We start from the raw sequence: 17,364 nt of genomic DNA on the forward strand, positions 1-17,364 counted from the left end.
AAGCACAAGCTTTTTAATTGTGTTGTTTTAACAGGTGGAAACTCTTTGAACAACTTGATAGAGTTTAAGACAATCAACATAAATCCCACTGACACCACCGTCCTCCTCCTTAGTGATTGCACTGAGGTTGGTGAGCCTTACCGTTAAGCTGCAGTCATTCCTCTGATGGGTGAGGTGAACTTTAACCTCGTCTTCTGCCTCAGTTTCACAGGTACATTGAGATTGCAATCAAGCAGTGCCGCAGCTCCGGCATAGACTGCAAGATTCACGGGCTCGGCATTGTAGGCCGCATCCGAGCAGAGGACGAAGACCTGGCCACTGTCCCTTTCCTGGCATCTGACAACGAAGAAGAGGAAGATGAAAAAACTGCAGCTGGAAGGTGAGACACATTCAGCACTTTGTCCCGGAACAGAAGAGGAGCGCAGTTCTTTCAGCATGCTGGTATTCCAGTCTGGGTTTTAACAGTTTAATAAGCGAATCTGTGAACTGGAGGACGTAGGACATGGTTCTCACATCGAAGCAGATTTTTCTCTGGTATATTTACCAGTGAGGAAAGAAAACTTCCTGCTTACTGCAGAGTGTTTGATCTGTTTGTACGTTTATGAACGACGTTGTTAAGATGCATCCACCTGAATGCTGTTTGATTTTCACACAGTTAACACGTTAAAAAAAACACATTTTTGGTCTTACTTTGCAACTTTATGATTATTGTTTACATTTCAGCCTTGCTCGGAAGAAGTCATCAGGACTGGAGTCCGCCGCCACCATCAGGACCAAAGTGTTTGTCTGGGGGCTGAATGACAAAGACCAGCTGGGAGGACTCAAAGGCTCCAAGGTGCGGTTTGTTAATGTAACACTGATTGTAGATGAGCAGGTTTGGATGCATTTATCCCAAATATGTTCTCTGATGCCTGAAAACTGATGGACAACAGAAAAAAATCATTCCCAAACTCTATTAAATGCATTGATAAATATGTTTTAAGATGGTTATTTTAAGGTTTATATTGAATGTTGGGAGCAAAATTATTCACTGTCAGGATATTTAAACACAATAATAATGAGTGAATTTTTGCAAAGAACTGTATTTAATGATGAAATATTACCATGTAATGAACATTTAGGTGTTTTATTTGTTCAAGCTGGAATTTAACTATAAAGTTTATTTATTTTCTGCTTATCTATTTAAAAAAAAAAAGAAAAAAGTGTGTATTTTCTCAGTGTGCAGTCAGTCACTCATGAGGAAATGCTAAGCTGAGTTAATAATAAAAAATCAGAAGTTTTAAAGCAATTTTTGGATCTTCTCTTCACAGATTAAGGTTCCTTCCTTCTCCGAAACGCTGTCTGCTCTCAATGTGGTGCAAGTAGCGGGTGGCTCTAAAAGCCTCTTTGCAGGTGAGTTAGGCAGACGCTTCTATATGTGAACAACATCCCGTATTAATACATTCAGTCCGTAGCTGGAGAATCTTTGTTGTGGTTTTGTTTGCAGTAACTGTGGAGGGGAAGATTTATGCGTGTGGAGAAGCCACCAACGGCAGGTTAGGTCTGGGCCTCTCCAGCGGGACCATCCCAATCCCCCGTCAGATCACAGCGCTCAGCAACTATGTGGTGAAGAAGGTGGCTGTGCACTCCGGCGGGCGCCACGCCATGGCCCTGACTGTGGACGGAAAGGTCTTCTCCTGGGGCGAGGGAGACGATGGCAAACTGGGGCACTTCAGTAGAATGTACGTATCTTTTTTATTTATTTATTTTTTTTATTTTAACTTTTAATTAAATTTTGCAGTGCTCAATAAATACAAATATGCAACATCTACATGCCTGCAGTTAAATGTTTGCAAAGTGAGACAAACTTGGAAAAAAAAAACACAATACAAATAGTGGGAAAAAAAGAAAATTTAAAAAAAAAAAATTAAAGCATATCAGACTTATTTTTGACACAACGGCTTTTGCAGGACTCCACCTTTTATAAAACAACTCCCTTTGTATTCTTAATGCCTTCCATCACATATATTTCTGACTTTCTCAATCCACATGGAATAAGTGGGTGGCTCCAGTTTCAACCACTTAATAGTCAATAATATCCTCAAAAGGTTTTTTTTTTGTCCTTTCCGTAGAAGCCATCAGGGATTAGGCTCAAGATTGCCAAGCGGGGTTCCTTGTCCAAAGTGTGTTGGAAGACCGTTAGGGCTGTGATGATACGCTTTTTTCCCCGATTCCTTTGGTGCCGATTCAATTTAAATTGCGATTCTCACAATTCTTTAATATTGCTGATTTTTGTAAATTAAAAACAAGATAAATGTATAAAACTTAGTTTTTTTGCTCATCATTTTTCTTGATTTCAATCAGGAAAAAAACAACAAAGTAGCCAGACCATCATTCTGCTGCTATAATGCCCAAGAAGACAAGTAAAAAGATCAATAAAAACAATAAAAATGACAAAATTTTCATAGTGGATTATTTTTATTTGTTTGGGGAAAAAAAAAGATTTTTTTTTTTTTTTTTTTTAAACAAAAAAATCTATTTCAAAATTGTAAAGCAAAAACAAAAATCCCGTTTTTTTTATTTTTTGATTCGATTTTCCCACCCTGAAACATGGGACATGACCAAAATATGAGTATGGGTACCGATATACGTGTCACAGTTTGGCCAGCAGGTGTCAGGGTTTTCAGTCCCGTATTTTGAAGTAATTTCTGGAGTTCTGAAAAATCTACAAGTAACTTTCCATTTATACTCTCTCCAAATACTGGAACTGGTCACCAAATGTGCCTCAGAACATGTGTGTTGTTTCACTGTCCCGCCTTCTCTTTATAGGAATTGTGTTACTTGTGTTAGAATCAGACAGTAAATTGTAGAAATGGTGAATGTATGTATCTTTATCATCAGAAAATGTTCATACATTACAGGCTGTTCACAACTTCTATTACTTCTGAAATAATGGAAACTCCTTTCCAACTCCAAGGTCTACCTCCGTAAAATGGACATATTTACATTTTAAATTTGACTGATCTTTATCCTGAAGCTTTCAGTAAGTTTCTGATTCAGCGTCTTCGTAGAATAAACAGATGATCTTTTCTTCAGGAACTGTGATAAACCCCGGCTGATCGAGGCGTTGAAGACCAAACGTATCCGTGACATCGCCTGTGGCAGCTCCCACAGCGCTGCCATCACTTCCAGCGGGGAGCTGTACAGCTGGGGGCTGGGTGAATACGGCCGCCTCGGACACGGGGACAACACCACTCAGCTGAGGCCCAAACTGGTAACGTTTAGCTGCTCTAACGAGACAAATAATTCCACTCTGGTAGTTAATTCTGCTGCTTTTAGCACTCAGTTTGCATGAATCCTGTTTTCCTGCGGTGTGTGTGAGCATGCGAGGATCATCTACAACTGGATTGTCTCTGATTGGTCTGCTGTTTAGGTAAAAGTGCTTCTGGGACACCGTGTGGTCCAGGTGGCTTGTGGCAGCAGGGATGCTCAGACTCTGGCCCTCACCGATGAAGGTAGGCATCTTTGTTCGCACACTTCCTGTCATCCTGACGACTTTGACCAAAATAATCAAACGAGATCCGTGTTTTAATTAAGGACGAGTGCTTTTAGTTTTTATTATGACTAAAACGACACACAAGCCAATAAATCAGCCTTTAAAATGATTTCACGGAGACGTGTTTTTGTTCTGACCTACAGTTTTAGCAACATTTTTTTTCCCCCTCAGGTTTGGTGTTCTCCTGGGGTGATGGAGATTTTGGGAAGCTCGGCCGCGGAGGCAGCGAGGGCTGCAACATTCCCCAGAACATAGAGCGGCTCAACGGGCAGGGCGTCTGCCAAATTGAGTGTGGAGCACAGTTTTCTCTGGCTCTGACGAAGTCTGGAGTGGTGTGGACCTGGTAAGATTGATAAAAGTTGCATTTTTAGGTGATCAGCCTTCAGGCTTTCCAGTCACCTCTAATCTTGAGTTTCCAAACAGGGGTAAAGGCGACTATTTCCGATTGGGCCATGGCACTGATGTCCACGTGCGAAAGCCGCAGATGGTTGAGGGACTGAGAGGGAAAAAGATCGTCCATGTTGCTGTTGGGGCGCTACACTGTCTGGCAGTCACAGACACGGGACAGGTTCGCTCCCACCTTCACAAAACCAGAACCAGGCTTTTGGCAGTCCAGCTAATTCCAGCTTCTCTGATACTGGAACTAAAATGATGTTAATAGATTGCTTCTTTTCTGTTCTAGTCATTTAGCAGACGCTTTTATCCAAAGCGATGTACATATATACCCCGATAGGCACATCAGGAGGTAACTTAGGGTTCAGTGTCTTTCTCAGGGACACTTTGGCACATAGTTAGGGGAAGCCTGGAGTTCAACTTCGTCTTTCAACTTTGGAGTTGAAAGACGACTGCTGTTCCTCCTGAGCTACAGCCCCCCTTTGTAGTGAGGGGTACTCTGAAACCTCAGTCCTGAAGTACAGTTGAGCTGTGTGAATCTTAAGAAATGCAACGAGGTGATTTGTTTATGAAGCGCATGCTCACGATCAGAGGCTTTGTTTTGTTGATCTTCCACAGGTGTATGCATGGGGTGACAATGATCATGGACAGCAGGGAAATGGGACCACCACAGTTAACAGGAAACCTACCCTGGTTCAAGGTCTAGAGGGTCAGAAGATCACACGTGTTGCATGCGGCTCGTCCCACAGCGTGGCCTGGACCACCGTGGATGTGACAACGCCTTCAGTTCATGAGCCGGTCCTCTTCCAGACCGCCAGGGACTCCCTTGGAGCATCGTACCTCGGTAATCCTCTCCTTACAGGTTTCCAGCTAACCGACCGCCTCGGTTCCTTCTCTGGCATGTCTTCCTTGCTTTGTGGTTCCAACCAGTCGGTGTGTGGAAGGCTGGAAGTGTGTTGTGTGGACCTGTGGATAGAGACGGCATGAAGGAGAACAAGTCAGCATCATTTAAAGAAAGATGAGGTTTCTCCTCAAGGGGGAGCTGTTCACTTATTAGATTCATTTTAATCTACAGCTTTAACTCACCGCTGTCCACAGTCTGTCCTCAAGGGCTGCTGTCCTGCGGGTTTTCGATGTATCCCTGCTCCAACACACCTGACTTATATTAAAGGGATCCAACAGCCAATGAAGTTCTGAAGTGTTTAATTTGAGTCAGGCGTGTTGGAGCAGGGATACAAGGAAAACCTGCAGACTTGTGTTCCTTGATGACTGGAGCTGGACACCTCTGGTCCAGCCACTAGTTTCCCCTTGTTGGATGCATTAATGTTCTTATAAGAGTTCCAAAATTTGCCACAACTATTGAAAAAAAAGTTTGTTTTTAACTGGATTTCCTGCAGAGAAACTGGAGCAGGAGGTCTGCTGAAACTACAAAGCTGTTATCCAACAAACGAACTGATATTAACAGGAAGTTGAACATGGAAACGTCATATAAAATCTGGTCCGTTTACAACAAAGTCGTTCCTCCAGGGCCGCTGTCCTGCAGGGTTTTTATGTAGCCCTGCTCCAACACACCTGGCTGATACTGAATGGATCCAGCAGCTTATGAAGTTCTGCACAATGACTGATTTGAGGCAAGTGTGTATGAGTAGTGATGCATGGAAAACCTGCAGGAATGTGGCCCTCAAGGGCCAAGGCTGGACACCCCTGGTTTACAGAATGATTTCTCATATAACGACAACATGAAGCCTGAAATCAAGCAGTCAGATTCTTGACAGTCAATGTGGCGTGACATGAACACAGAGAAGTTACCAAACCTGAGGCGTAAACGGAATCTATACGGGTTTTTAGCAAACTATGGTCTGCCTAAAGGTGTAGGTCTGCGTCAGCTTCAAGTCAACCAGATGCTGCAAACTGATGTTGTCCTGCAGTAACCTTGTTGTTCCTTGTTAGTCTCTCCTTCAGTAATTCTTGGTGCAGCGCCGCCTCAGTCGGGGAGGGGAATGCATTAAAAGCTTTGATTTATTTAGATAAGTGCCTGACGAAACAAACCCGGACCCCGTCCCAACTGAACCGAGTCCTAAGTCGTACCAGGTCTAGTGAACTCCTAGGTGAGAAAGTGACATTACAAAGTTAATGGTGGACATCACAAATGACTAGCAGGAGTTTTGGGTGTTTATTAAATGCAACAGAAAGTCATTATTTGTATTTTCTTGATTGGAAAAGACTCCTAAATCAAATCAAATCAAAGTTTATTTGTATAGCACCTTTCATACAAGAAGCAGTTCAAGGTGCTTTACATGTATTAGAACAACAAGTAAAACATTTAGACACATCATCATTCACACACACATATGTACACACCCCAATCTCATGTTGCCTGATAAAGCTTCTAAAATAGTCTTCTGTCTCTTTAACCGACAATAATAATAATAGTAAAAGAATAAACATAAGAGAAAACATCTGGCTTGGCAGACTGTGAGGAAACGATATACTGGGGATCCTTTCACACCAGGGGCCAGCCCACCCATAACCATCGGGTGTGTCACCACTGGAACGGCCACGACTCAGGGTTGGCCCCTGCACTGCAGCCAATTGGCTGTAGTACAGGGGCCAACCTGTTAGAGGCCATCCCCATGGCAACGACCCTGCAAATTGAACAGGCAAGGCCCTCAGCGTGGCGGATGCCCATGAGGGAAACGCTGGAGTTGCAGAGCTTAAGATCAAACAAGACTAAGACCTCTAAGAGCACAAAATAGATAAGTAAATACATGAGTATTTAGCACATACATGAGCACAAGAATAAAATATTTAAGAAATAAAACAATCAAATCAGATAGAAATAAACAGGTAAAATCTAACAACAATAAGAACAACAACAGTAAATAATCCTTACATAGACTTAAAACCAGATAAGATCATCTAAAAGTTGAACCCAAAAGGTGGGTCTTGAGCCTCTTCTTAAAAACAGTAATAGTCTCTGCAGCCCTGAGGTTCTCCGGCAGCTGTTCCACAGACGGGGACCAAAGTGATGAAAAGAGGCCTCACCGTAAGTTTTGGTTCTTACTTTAGGAACATGTAAAAGGCCGGTACCAGAGGGCCCCAGGGTCCGCGAGGGCTCATATCCTAAAAGGATGTCAGATAAATAAGAAGGCCAGAGACCATTAAGACATTTAAAATAACTAAAAGTCAGGCAGGGGATTTATTCTGCTCCTGAAATCCTTCCAGTGGGTAAAAAAGGACTAATTGAGGTTCAAACAAAGCCACATTGCTGCTGGAATATAGTGTAAACTACTTCCAGTCAGAAATATTCCGTTTTTCTAACTTCAACTCATGTTTTTATGGCTACAAGTTCTTCCCTGGTAATTTCATAAGCACCTGTTTTGTGTGGTGGATACTGAACGGGTTGAACCAAGGAACCACTGGAACAAAAACTTACTTTCCTTCCCAACAGGGGGTACAAGCTCCTGGCCCAAAACTATAAGCTGGAACTATTTTGATGATTCACATCACTGTTTGTGTCTCTCGTCGTTCTGGTGATGCACTCTGCAGGTGTCCAATCAGACAGTGACTCATCGTCAGCCAGCAACAAGATGAGCGGGCAGAGCAGTGTGAAGCCAAATCGACCTTCTCTGGCCAAAATTCTCCTCAGTCTGGACGGCAACCTGGCCAAGCAGCAGGGTCTGTCTCATGTACTGTCAGCCCTCCAGATCATGTATGCCAGGTATGCTGTCTGCACGGTTTGAATCATCAATTTACTCTGTTTGCTTTCAGTACAAGTGCTTTAACTGGGAGGGTTAATAATAATGAAAGGCCTCTAAATCTGATCACTTTCTCTCTTAGTCCTTATTCATCCGTGTTATTGTTAAAACGAAATGTTTCTCGTTGCCACAGAGACGCAGTGGTTGGGGCTTTGATGCCCGCCAGCATGATTCTGCCTGCAGAGTGTCCATCCACCTCACCTGTTCCTCCTTTGGACTCCTCATCTTCATCCTGTGTCAGCGATGAAGAGTGTCCTCCTGTCCCCCCTGAAACTGAAGAAGTGATCAGCCCTAATCCCTGGCAAGACAAGAAGGGGGAGGTCAGGAACCCTGCATGCAAGCACGCTGCCCTCCGTTTTTCGTTTCTTGTCGACTCCTGCTGCTTGTTTTTTTTAATTGTTCCCTTGCAGAAAATGAAGTAAATACATTTCCATCAGGGTTTGACCAGCTGGGAATTGCTAACTTAGTCTGTGCCAACTAAATGAAACAGAAATACGCCTTAATGATGTTAATACAAGTCTTTGTTTTAAAATGATGGTTAAAGTTCTGAAACTCGTCATGTGGCGCGTTGGTTTGATCGTGTGGGTCGTGAGTAATGTGTTTTACTTGTGAACAGGTCCCCTCGTCAGAAGATGCCATCACCCCCTCATCAGCTGTGACTCCCTCTGCCTGTGGAGCTTCCTCGCGTCCTTTCATCCCCGTTACAGACGACCCTGGAGCCGCCAGCATCATAGCTGAGACTATGACGAAGACAAAAGAAGTGAGTCTGATGATGAATGGAGCGTGTGTGTCTGATGATGAGCTGTTGTTCCGCCGCCATCACTTAGCAGCCTTTTGTTTGATGTATTTCACAGGACTGTGAGAGCCAGAGTAAAGTGGTCGGTCCAGAGCCTCAGTATCTGGATGAGTTCACCAGTCTGCTCGTGCCCGATGATACTCGAATAATGGTAGACCTGCTAAAGCTGGCAGTGTCCTGTCGCTCCGGGGAAAAAGGGAAGGAGGTGTTGTCAGCTGTGCTCTCTGGCATGGGCACAGCTTATCCACAGGTAGCGCTGTAATCCTCGATACACAAACACACTCCAGAAGCACCTGCTCAGCAGCTGGTCAACACAAACATGTAACCAGCCAATCAGATGGCAGCAACTCAACACATCTCGTCATGTAGACATGGTGAAGACGACTTGCTGACATTTAATCTGAGCATCAGAATGAGGAAAAAAGGAAATTTAAGTGACTTTGAATGTAGCATGTTGTTGCTTTGAGTATTTCCTTTTATTTGTTTTAAGAATTCAGAATCTTTAGAATTGATATTTTGTGGTTTCTGGATGTCTGTACAATAGATAGACAGGAAAGGTGGTCAGGGAGGTGGTGTGACATGCAGCAAAGGCTGCTCTGCCAGATGAGCTGTGTTAAGTTAGTTTATTTTGTTTTGTTTGCATCAGTCACAATCAGTCCATTTCCCAAAAAAACAATCAATTAAAACAAAAACAAAATAGGCAGAAGCAAAGCTTGTATGCCTAATAATGTACACTCACAGGCAGAGTTACCTTAAATTATACAAATAACAAAGCAAATGCATTGCATACACAATGTGTGACTTTTATAAAGAAAAATCCTTTATAAGGTTGCATATCTTTACAAAATAAACTGATAAATCATCTTTTTGAATAGAAATAAAGAATTCAGCTACAACAAAACCAGTCATTTTCCATTCTCTTTCTGTCGGGCCTCTTTGCTCCCGAAGCACATTTCAGTGGCAGTTTAGTGAGTCCTGGTCATGCTAGCAGACTGTGGTAAACTAGCTTTATCTCATATAATGTGCATCTGACTTGGTTTAGTGCTTCCTTTGCTGTTGCCAACATCGGTTCCCATCTGTTGCCTCCACTATAAGCGCAAACTCCAGCGAAAGCAGCTTTGTTCGTTCCACGTCTCGGTGTAGTGAAACATAACTCTCTTCTTGCCCCAATCTAACACAAGTTGACTTTTAATGATAGCAGTCGTTGCTTTGTGCCATTTCGACTGACAGATTAGTCGTGTACATTCCTCATGGACCAAATTGTCTGAGGAATGTTTCCAACATCTTGTTGAATCCAAGACTTAAGCCCAACCTAGCGCTAGATAGGTGGAGCTAAAAAAGAGGCTGGGGATGTGTGTGTGTGTGTAGTCCCGAGTTAAGCTTGTTACGTACTCCATGAGAAGCGAGAACTTTTTTCTTGTTCTCGAGGCCCCGAGAAGAAAATGACGTAATTTTGTTCTCGCGGACGCGTTTGAAGACAGTTCTCGACACATCGGGCTGGCAGAACTTTTTTCTTGCGGGGCTCCGAGAAGTATCGTGTGATTCCTGAATTCAAACGGTGATCCGGATAACCACCAGAATTTAATCAGTTCTTCATTTTCAATTTTCCAACAACTCTGGAAATTTTTATAAAAATCCCTCCGTAACCTTATAAGTTATCTTGAGCAAAAAGACGCCAGGAAAAACACAACCTGGTGGAGGTAACAACCGGGTTCATTGCACATAAAGCAGACCCCCCCCCCCCCCCCCCCCGCAGTGATCCCTCCCCGCTGCAGACTCATGCTTCTCGTGGAGGATGGATGGACCTGACGAACAAGATGTTTTTTTCTTGTTCTTGCAGCCTCGAGAACAAGAATTCAGTTCTTGCTTCTCGTGGATGGAACAAGCTTTAGTTCTCATTCATCATCTCTGTGCTTCTGCAGGTTGCCGACATGCTGCTGGAGCTGTGTGTCACTGAACTGGAGGACGTTGCCACCGACTCGCAGAGCGGCCGGCTGTCCTCCCAGCCAGTTGTTGTAGAGAGCAGTCATCCATACACTGATGACACCTCGACCAGTGGCACCGTGAAGATCCCAGGTGAACACAGAGCGCTCACTTTAAGGCAATACTCAGACACAAAAGATCTCTTGTATAAACGTCTACGTTGTCCTGTAGGTGCTGAAGGTCTCAGGATAGAGTTTGATCGACAGTGTTCCACTGAGAGGCGGCATGATCCGCTAACGATCATGGACGGAGCCAACAGGATTGTCTCCGTCAGATCAGGTGATGAGAAGCAGATGCAAAAGCTCGTTGTCCTAAAACGCCATTTCTGTCAGTATATTAAAAACTCTTGTGAATGCATGATGTCCGTTCAGGCCGGGAGTGGTCCGACTGGTCCAGTGAACTGAGGATCCCAGGAGATGAGCTCAAATGGAAGTTTACAAGTGATGGTTCAGTGAATGGTTGGGGCTGGCGCTTCACGGTCTACCCCATCATGCCTGCAGCTGGTGAGTGATGTGAAGTTTAAGACGCTTCACTGGAACTGGACAGACTCTAAATGTTGTTGTTCAACGTGGTTTTTTTTTTTTTTTGTCTTCAGGTCCAAAAGACTTGCTGTCTGATCGCTGCATCTTGTCCTGCCCCTCCATGGACTTGGTCACATGCCTTTTGGATTTCAGGCTCAACTTTGCGTCCAACAGGAGCATCGTGCCCCGTCTGGCTGCGTCTCTCGCTGCGTGTGCCCAGCTTAGCGCACTAGGTATGGCCTCGTAACCTACACGTCACATCTAAAGCTGAAAATGTGTCGCGCTTTCAAATGAAAAATGGATTCTACCCCTCTCTATTGTACACCTGTTGCAACGACGGTAGCTGCCGTGTATCTAAAAGCTCGGACCATGCTGTGTATTTGTCCTGCTCAGCCACTCTAGCATGTTAATTCACTGTTCTGACTGGAATCACCAGGTTTATTGCATTAGCAGAGCACATTCATGGCATGAAGACATGATTCCATCCTCTTCTGTCCAGTAGGTTCACATATAACACATACAGTAAAGTCTGGTTGTACTCCTGGTGGAAATGTTTGTAGTTTAAATGAGCAGATTGAAAGGGAAAGGCTCCTTAAGCTGCATTTACTGTCCCAAAGAAAAGCTGATGTTTACAGTGACTTTGAAAGCTACCGAAGTACGTAATCATACATTTGTTTCGCAATGATGCCGGTGTGTTTTAGCAGGATCTATGTTGCCTGTACCAATGTCTAACAAAACCCAATGAAAACTGTTGGCTTTAGATAAATATCAGCCGTATAGCTGACTTACTTTTGAAGCACCTTAAAGCTATAGTAGGTAATGTTTCTCAGAAACATTTGTTTTACTCTGGGTGAAGTGGTTCTTCGTCCTGATAGTAGTCTATACATTCTGTAATCATGAACCATAAGAAATATAGTTAGACCCCTCAGTTTACTGTAAATCTGTAAAAACTCTGACCGATCCAAATGTTAAGACTGAACTGAAGTTGTTAATTTCTAATATTTCATAAGCTTCTTCTCTCGGCTCCCCTCCTCCCCCTCCTGCAGCGCATACCTGATAGCCACACCCTGCATATAAACAGCGTGTTAGGATGAAAATTTAAAGTAGTGAAGAAGAGACTCACAAGGCAAACGTGGCTGAGAAAATGCAGGAAGGATTTCCCAAACCGGCTCGGTTTATTTGCCTCCTCCTGCTACAGGGCACCACTTTCACATCCTGCTAGGTCCCCAACATTACCCACCCCAGCTTTAAGCTTTCTCCTTCCACCTGGGAAAGGCAGGCTCCATGTTGATCCTGTTTTATTTTATGCTCCAGTCACTCTGCCTCTTTTTTTTTTTTTTTTTTAACCCTTTAAATTGACATATAAAATCAATTTAATTCAAACTTTATTTGTGTAGCACATTTAACACAACCATCGTTGAACAAAGTGCTTCACACAGTTAAAGTCAAAATAAAATCAAATTTAAAAGTATGCATAATAATAAAAACAAAACTATCTTTGGTTATAAAATACTATAAAACAATCAGAAAAACGTTGTAAAATAGTCGAGAAATCCTGTTTAGCCAAGTTTTAAATGCTTGGGAGAAGTAATAGGCTTTCATCTTCATCTTCTGCCACTTATCCGTGGTCGGGTCGCGGGGGCAGCAGCCTAAGCAGGGAAGCCCAGACTTCCCTCTCCCCAGCCACATTTGCCAACTCTGCGGGGGGGATCCCGAGGCGTTCCCAGGCCAGCCGAGAGATATAATCCCTCCAGCGTGTCCTGGGTCTTCCCCGGGCTCTCCTCCCAGAGGCAGGTGCCTGGAACACCTCACCAGGAAGGCGTCCAGGAGGCATCCTGACCAGATGCCCGAGCCACCTCAACTGGTTCCTCTCCATGCGGAGGAGCAGCGGCTCTACTCTGAGCCCCTCCCGGATGACCGAGCTCCTCACCCTATCTCTAAGGGTGAGCCCGGCCACCCTGCGGAGGAAACCCATTTCAGCCGCCTGTATACGAGATCTCGTTCTTATGGTCACGACCCACAGCTCATGACCATAGGTGTGGGTAGGAACGTAGATCGACTGGTAAATTAAGAGCTTCGCCTTCTGGCTCAGCTCCTTTTTCACCACGACAGACCGGCGCTGAGTCCGCATTACTGCAGACGCCGCACCGATCTGTCTGTCGATCTCACGCTCCATCCTTCCCTCACTCGTGAACAAGACCCCGGGATATTTAAACTCCTCCACTTGAGGCAGGACCTGACTCCCGACCCGGAGAGGGCAATCCACCCTATTCTAGCTGAGGACCATGGTCTCAGATTTGGAGGTGCTGATTCTCATCCCAGCCGCTTCACACTCGGCCGCGAATTGCTCAAGCGAGAGCTGGAGATCACGACCAGATGAAGCCAACAGGACCATGTCATCTGCAAAAAGCAGGGACCCAATCCTGAGGCCACCAAATCGGATCCCCTCAACACCTCGCCTGCGCCTACAAATTCTGTCCATATAAGTTATGAACAGAATCGGTGATAAAGGGCAGCCTTGGCGGAGTCCAACCCTCACCGGAAACGAATCCGACTTACTACCGGCAATGCGGACCAAGCTCTGACACCTGTCGTACAGGGACCGGACAGCTCGTAAAAGGGGGTCCGGTACCCCATACTCCCAGAGTACCCCCCACAGGAGTCCCCGGGGGACACGGTCGAACGCCTACTCCAGGTCCACAAAGCACATGTAGACTGGTTGGGCAAACTCCCATGCCCCCTCCAGGACCCCAAAGAGGGTATGGAGCTGGTCCACTGTTCCGCGACCAGGACGAAAACCACACTGCTCCTCCTTAAACCGGGATTCGACTATCCGGCGGACCCTCCTCTCCAGGACCCCTGAATAGACCTTACCAGGGAGGCTGAGGAATGTGATTCCCCTGTAATTGGAACACACCCTCCGGTCCCCCTTCTTAAAAAGGGGGACCACCACCCCAGTCTGCCAATCCAGCGGTACTGCCCCCGATGTCCACGCGATGCTGCAGAGGCGTGTCAGCCAGGACAGCCCCACAGCATCCAGAGCCTTAAGGAACTCCGGGTGGATCTCATCCACTCCCGGGGCCTTGCCGCCAAGGAGCTTTTTGACCACCTCAGCGACTTCAGCCCGAGAGATAAGAGAGTCCACCCCTGAGTCCCCCAGCTCTGCCTCCTCATCGGAAGACGTGTTGGTAGGATTGAGGAGGTCTTCGAAGTATTACCTCCACCGACCCACTACGTCCCGAGTTGAGGTCAGCAGCTCCCCACCTCCACTGTACACAGTATTGATGGAGCACTGCTTCCCCCTCTTGAACCACCGGATGGTGGACCAGAATCTCCTCGAAGCCGTCCGGAAATCTTTCTCCATGGCCTCGCCGAACTCCTCCCATGCCCGAGTTTTTGCCTCGGCAACAGCCGAAGCCGCATGCCGCTTAGCCTGTCGGTACCCATCAGCTGCCTCCAGAGTCCCACAGGCCAAAAAGGCCCGATAGGACTCCTTCTTCAGCTTGACGGCATCCCTCACTGCTGGGGTCCACCAACGAGTCCTGGGATTACCGCCACGACAGGCACCAACGACCTTACAGCCACAGCTCCGGCTGGCCGCCTCAGCAATAGAGGCACGGAACACAGCCCATTGTCCCCCGCCTCACTTGATGAGAATGCCCACACCTGCTCGGCGCCTCTCACCATGAGCAACTCCAGAATGGAAGAAAGTCCAGCCCCTTTCGAGGGTACTGGTTCCAGAGCCCAAGCCATGCATCGAGGTGAGTCCAACTATATCTAGCCGGAACCGCTCAACCTCGCGCACAAGCTCAGGCTCCTTCCCCACCAGAGAGGTGACGTTCCACGTCCCTAGAGCCAGCTTCTGCAGCCGGGGATCGGACCGCCAGGGTCCCCGCCCCTTGCTGCCGCCCAGCTCACATTGCACCCGACCCTTACGGCTCCTCCCGCAGATGGTGGGGCCCATGTAACCCTTTCGGGCTGAGCCCGACCGGGCCCCATGGGTAAAGGCCCGGCCACCAGACGCTCGCTCACGTACCCCAGCTCCAGGCCTGGCTCCAGAGGGGGGTCCCGGTAACCTGCGTCCGGGCAAGGGAACATTTCTGCCCGAGTTTGTATACATCATAGGGGTCTTGTGCTTTCATTCAGACTTAAACTGCTCCAAGGAGTGCGAGGATCTAACAGAGCAGATGGTTGTTCTACAGTCTGGTAGTTGCCACAGAAAAACCTCCACCTTCTCTAATTTGGAGCCTGGTTTTAGGCACTGCCAGCAGGAGTTGATCTGCAGACCTTCAGGCTCTTGATGGAGCGTTGATGAATCTCCGTTAAACAAGACGGGGCCATATAATGCAAACATTTAAAACCGATAAATAAAACCTTCAATTGATTCTAAAAGTCACTGGGAGCCAGTACAGGAGTGATGTTCTCACTCTGCCTTTTAATGTTTTTCTGCTTTGTTTGTGATGTGAAAATGGCTCCTGCACGGTTGCGCAATGCATTTTTATTTCATGTTGCTGCTCCACCAGTGGCTGTATTTTCAAGATGGCAGGCTGTCACCACAGCTTACATATTAACAAATCTAAAATTTAGAAGACTGTGTGAGATTTTTAGCAGAAGTCATAATACACAAAGGATAACACATAAATATCAACATCGACAAACAGAGGATTTCCTTTAACACTCTGGGGACGCCGGCATTATCAGTGATGCCAGGGACCATGTTGTGTTTAATCGAGCATAGCTGTCGAACCATAAAAGATAGAAGCTTACTTTTTCCCCCCCTCTTAATCGGGAGACTCCAGGCTTTCAGACGGTAGTTCCGGCATCACTGTAGCCCATTCATAAGTGATACAGTGTTGTGTCAAAATAGGTGTTCCAATCAGAGCCTTTGTCTTTGGCGCATGACACGTGTTTGTCCAATCAGAGCTGATGATGCCTCAGGAAACGTCTCCAAACGGTGTCAATCACTATGTATCGATGTCATTAGCAGTCGGATAGCTGCCTTCTGTATTTACAAGGCCAATAAATTATGAAAATAACAGCTTTTATGCACGCATACCATGCATAATTGCTCAAACATTTGCATTACTCAAGTAGTTTATTTCAACATAAACGACACGACGGCGTCGTAACAGATGTATAACTTGGCAACAGATACAGTGTGTGCAGCTGACAGTGATTTCGGAAAGCTGCGGTGCTTCAGTACCTTTAGTCATGCTTCGAAATTATAATACTCTTTATTTCTAGCAATGCAGCCTCATTTACATAGCAGTTTGATATTTCAATTTAAAAAAAAAACAAAACAAAACAAAAAAAAAACAAGGTATAGGACATTATGGGGCATTGAAAGGTGGTGTTTGTTAGCATTTAAACCAAAAATAAAGTCAGGTTTATTTCTCTAAAATACCCTTGGTCCCCAGAGGGTTAAAACATCGTCCATGAAAAAGCAGAAATAACCAAAACTTTTCTAAACTTTTCTACAGATGATTCTGAATCAGATCGTCTGAAATATTTCTGCTCTTTAATGTGTCATTTCCAGCTGCTGGACACAGGATGTGGGCTCTGCAGAGGCTACGAAAGCTCCTGACCACAGAGTACGGTCAGTCCATCAACATTAACCGGCTGCTGGGGGACAGTGAAGGCGAAGCTCGCTCGATTGTAAGTGTTGCGTGATACTATCACACAAAGTCAATAAGCTTAGCAAGATGTTACAAACTCTGCATCTTTGTTACTGACATTTCTGTGACTTATTAGCTTTATTTCCATCTACTACTTCAGTTCTCTATAAACCTGTCTGTTACCGAAAAATAGCAGAAATGGACTAAAGAAGGAGCTTTGTGGAGCTCCAGTTTTCCTGAACGGGATGTGATTAACTGTGTTTTTTCAGAGTTTCACGGGCAGCGCTCTGGCCGCCCTGGTGAAAGGGCTCCCCGAGGCGCTGCAGAGGCAGTACGAGTACGAGGACCCCATCGTCAGAGGAGGGAAGCAGTTGCTTCATAGTCCATTTTTCAAAGTATGTTTGCATTTGTTGTTGATTGTAATCTCACGTTCTACAAGTTTTTTTTTTGTTTGATAAATTTTTAATCCATTAACGATGTAATCTCAGAGGGTAACTTTGATACTTGGGTCCAGGTCTTGGTTGCTCTTGCTTGTGACCTTGAGCTTGACACTTTACCCTGCTGTGCTGAGACCCACAAGTGGGCCTGGTTCCGTCGCTATTGCACTGCCTCCAGAGTGGCTGTAGCTCTGGATAAGAGAACATCTCTGCCCCGAGCCTTCCTGGACGAGGTGCGTATTGCCACCGACTTTTCCTTCCTCTCTTTCCCCCCAAATCCGTTTGTGATGTCTCGTCTTCCTGTCAAAGGTCACAAAGAAGATTCA

The 17,364-nt window shown here is 45.6% G+C and overlaps 1 protein-coding gene across 3 annotated transcripts in view; it reads left to right on the forward strand.

Annotated features, from left to right (window-relative positions):
• herc2 (HECT and RLD domain containing E3 ubiquitin protein ligase 2) overlaps positions 1-17,364 on the forward strand; it is a 74,944-nt gene that overhangs the window by 40,705 nt on the left and 16,875 nt on the right. For all 3 annotated transcript variants that reach the window (XM_079245542.1, XM_079245543.1, XM_079245544.1), the window contains exons 55-76: positions 35-126; positions 204-379; positions 724-835; positions 1,311-1,392; positions 1,487-1,721; positions 3,076-3,253; positions 3,413-3,494; positions 3,707-3,878; positions 3,959-4,103; positions 4,547-4,772; positions 7,478-7,649; positions 7,820-8,006; positions 8,303-8,446; positions 8,541-8,732; positions 10,405-10,558; positions 10,637-10,744; positions 10,837-10,968; positions 11,061-11,219; positions 16,523-16,641; positions 16,871-16,996; positions 17,116-17,271; positions 17,348-17,364. The exon at positions 17,348-17,364 is cut by the window's right edge and continues 298 nt beyond it. In XM_079245542.1, the coding sequence (XP_079101668.1) occupies positions 35-126; positions 204-379; positions 724-835; positions 1,311-1,392; positions 1,487-1,721; positions 3,076-3,253; positions 3,413-3,494; positions 3,707-3,878; positions 3,959-4,103; positions 4,547-4,772; positions 7,478-7,649; positions 7,820-8,006; positions 8,303-8,446; positions 8,541-8,732; positions 10,405-10,558; positions 10,637-10,744; positions 10,837-10,968; positions 11,061-11,219; positions 16,523-16,641; positions 16,871-16,996; positions 17,116-17,271; positions 17,348-17,364 (3,166 nt within the window). The remainder of the gene's footprint in view (positions 1-34; positions 127-203; positions 380-723; positions 836-1,310; positions 1,393-1,486; positions 1,722-3,075; positions 3,254-3,412; positions 3,495-3,706; positions 3,879-3,958; positions 4,104-4,546; positions 4,773-7,477; positions 7,650-7,819; positions 8,007-8,302; positions 8,447-8,540; positions 8,733-10,404; positions 10,559-10,636; positions 10,745-10,836; positions 10,969-11,060; positions 11,220-16,522; positions 16,642-16,870; positions 16,997-17,115; positions 17,272-17,347) is intronic.

The sequence above is a fragment of the Telmatherina bonti genome (assembly GCF_933228915.1).
Source record: "Telmatherina bonti genome assembly, chromosome: 8".
NCBI classification, from domain to species: domain Eukaryota; kingdom Metazoa; phylum Chordata; class Actinopteri; order Atheriniformes; family Telmatherinidae; genus Telmatherina; species Telmatherina bonti.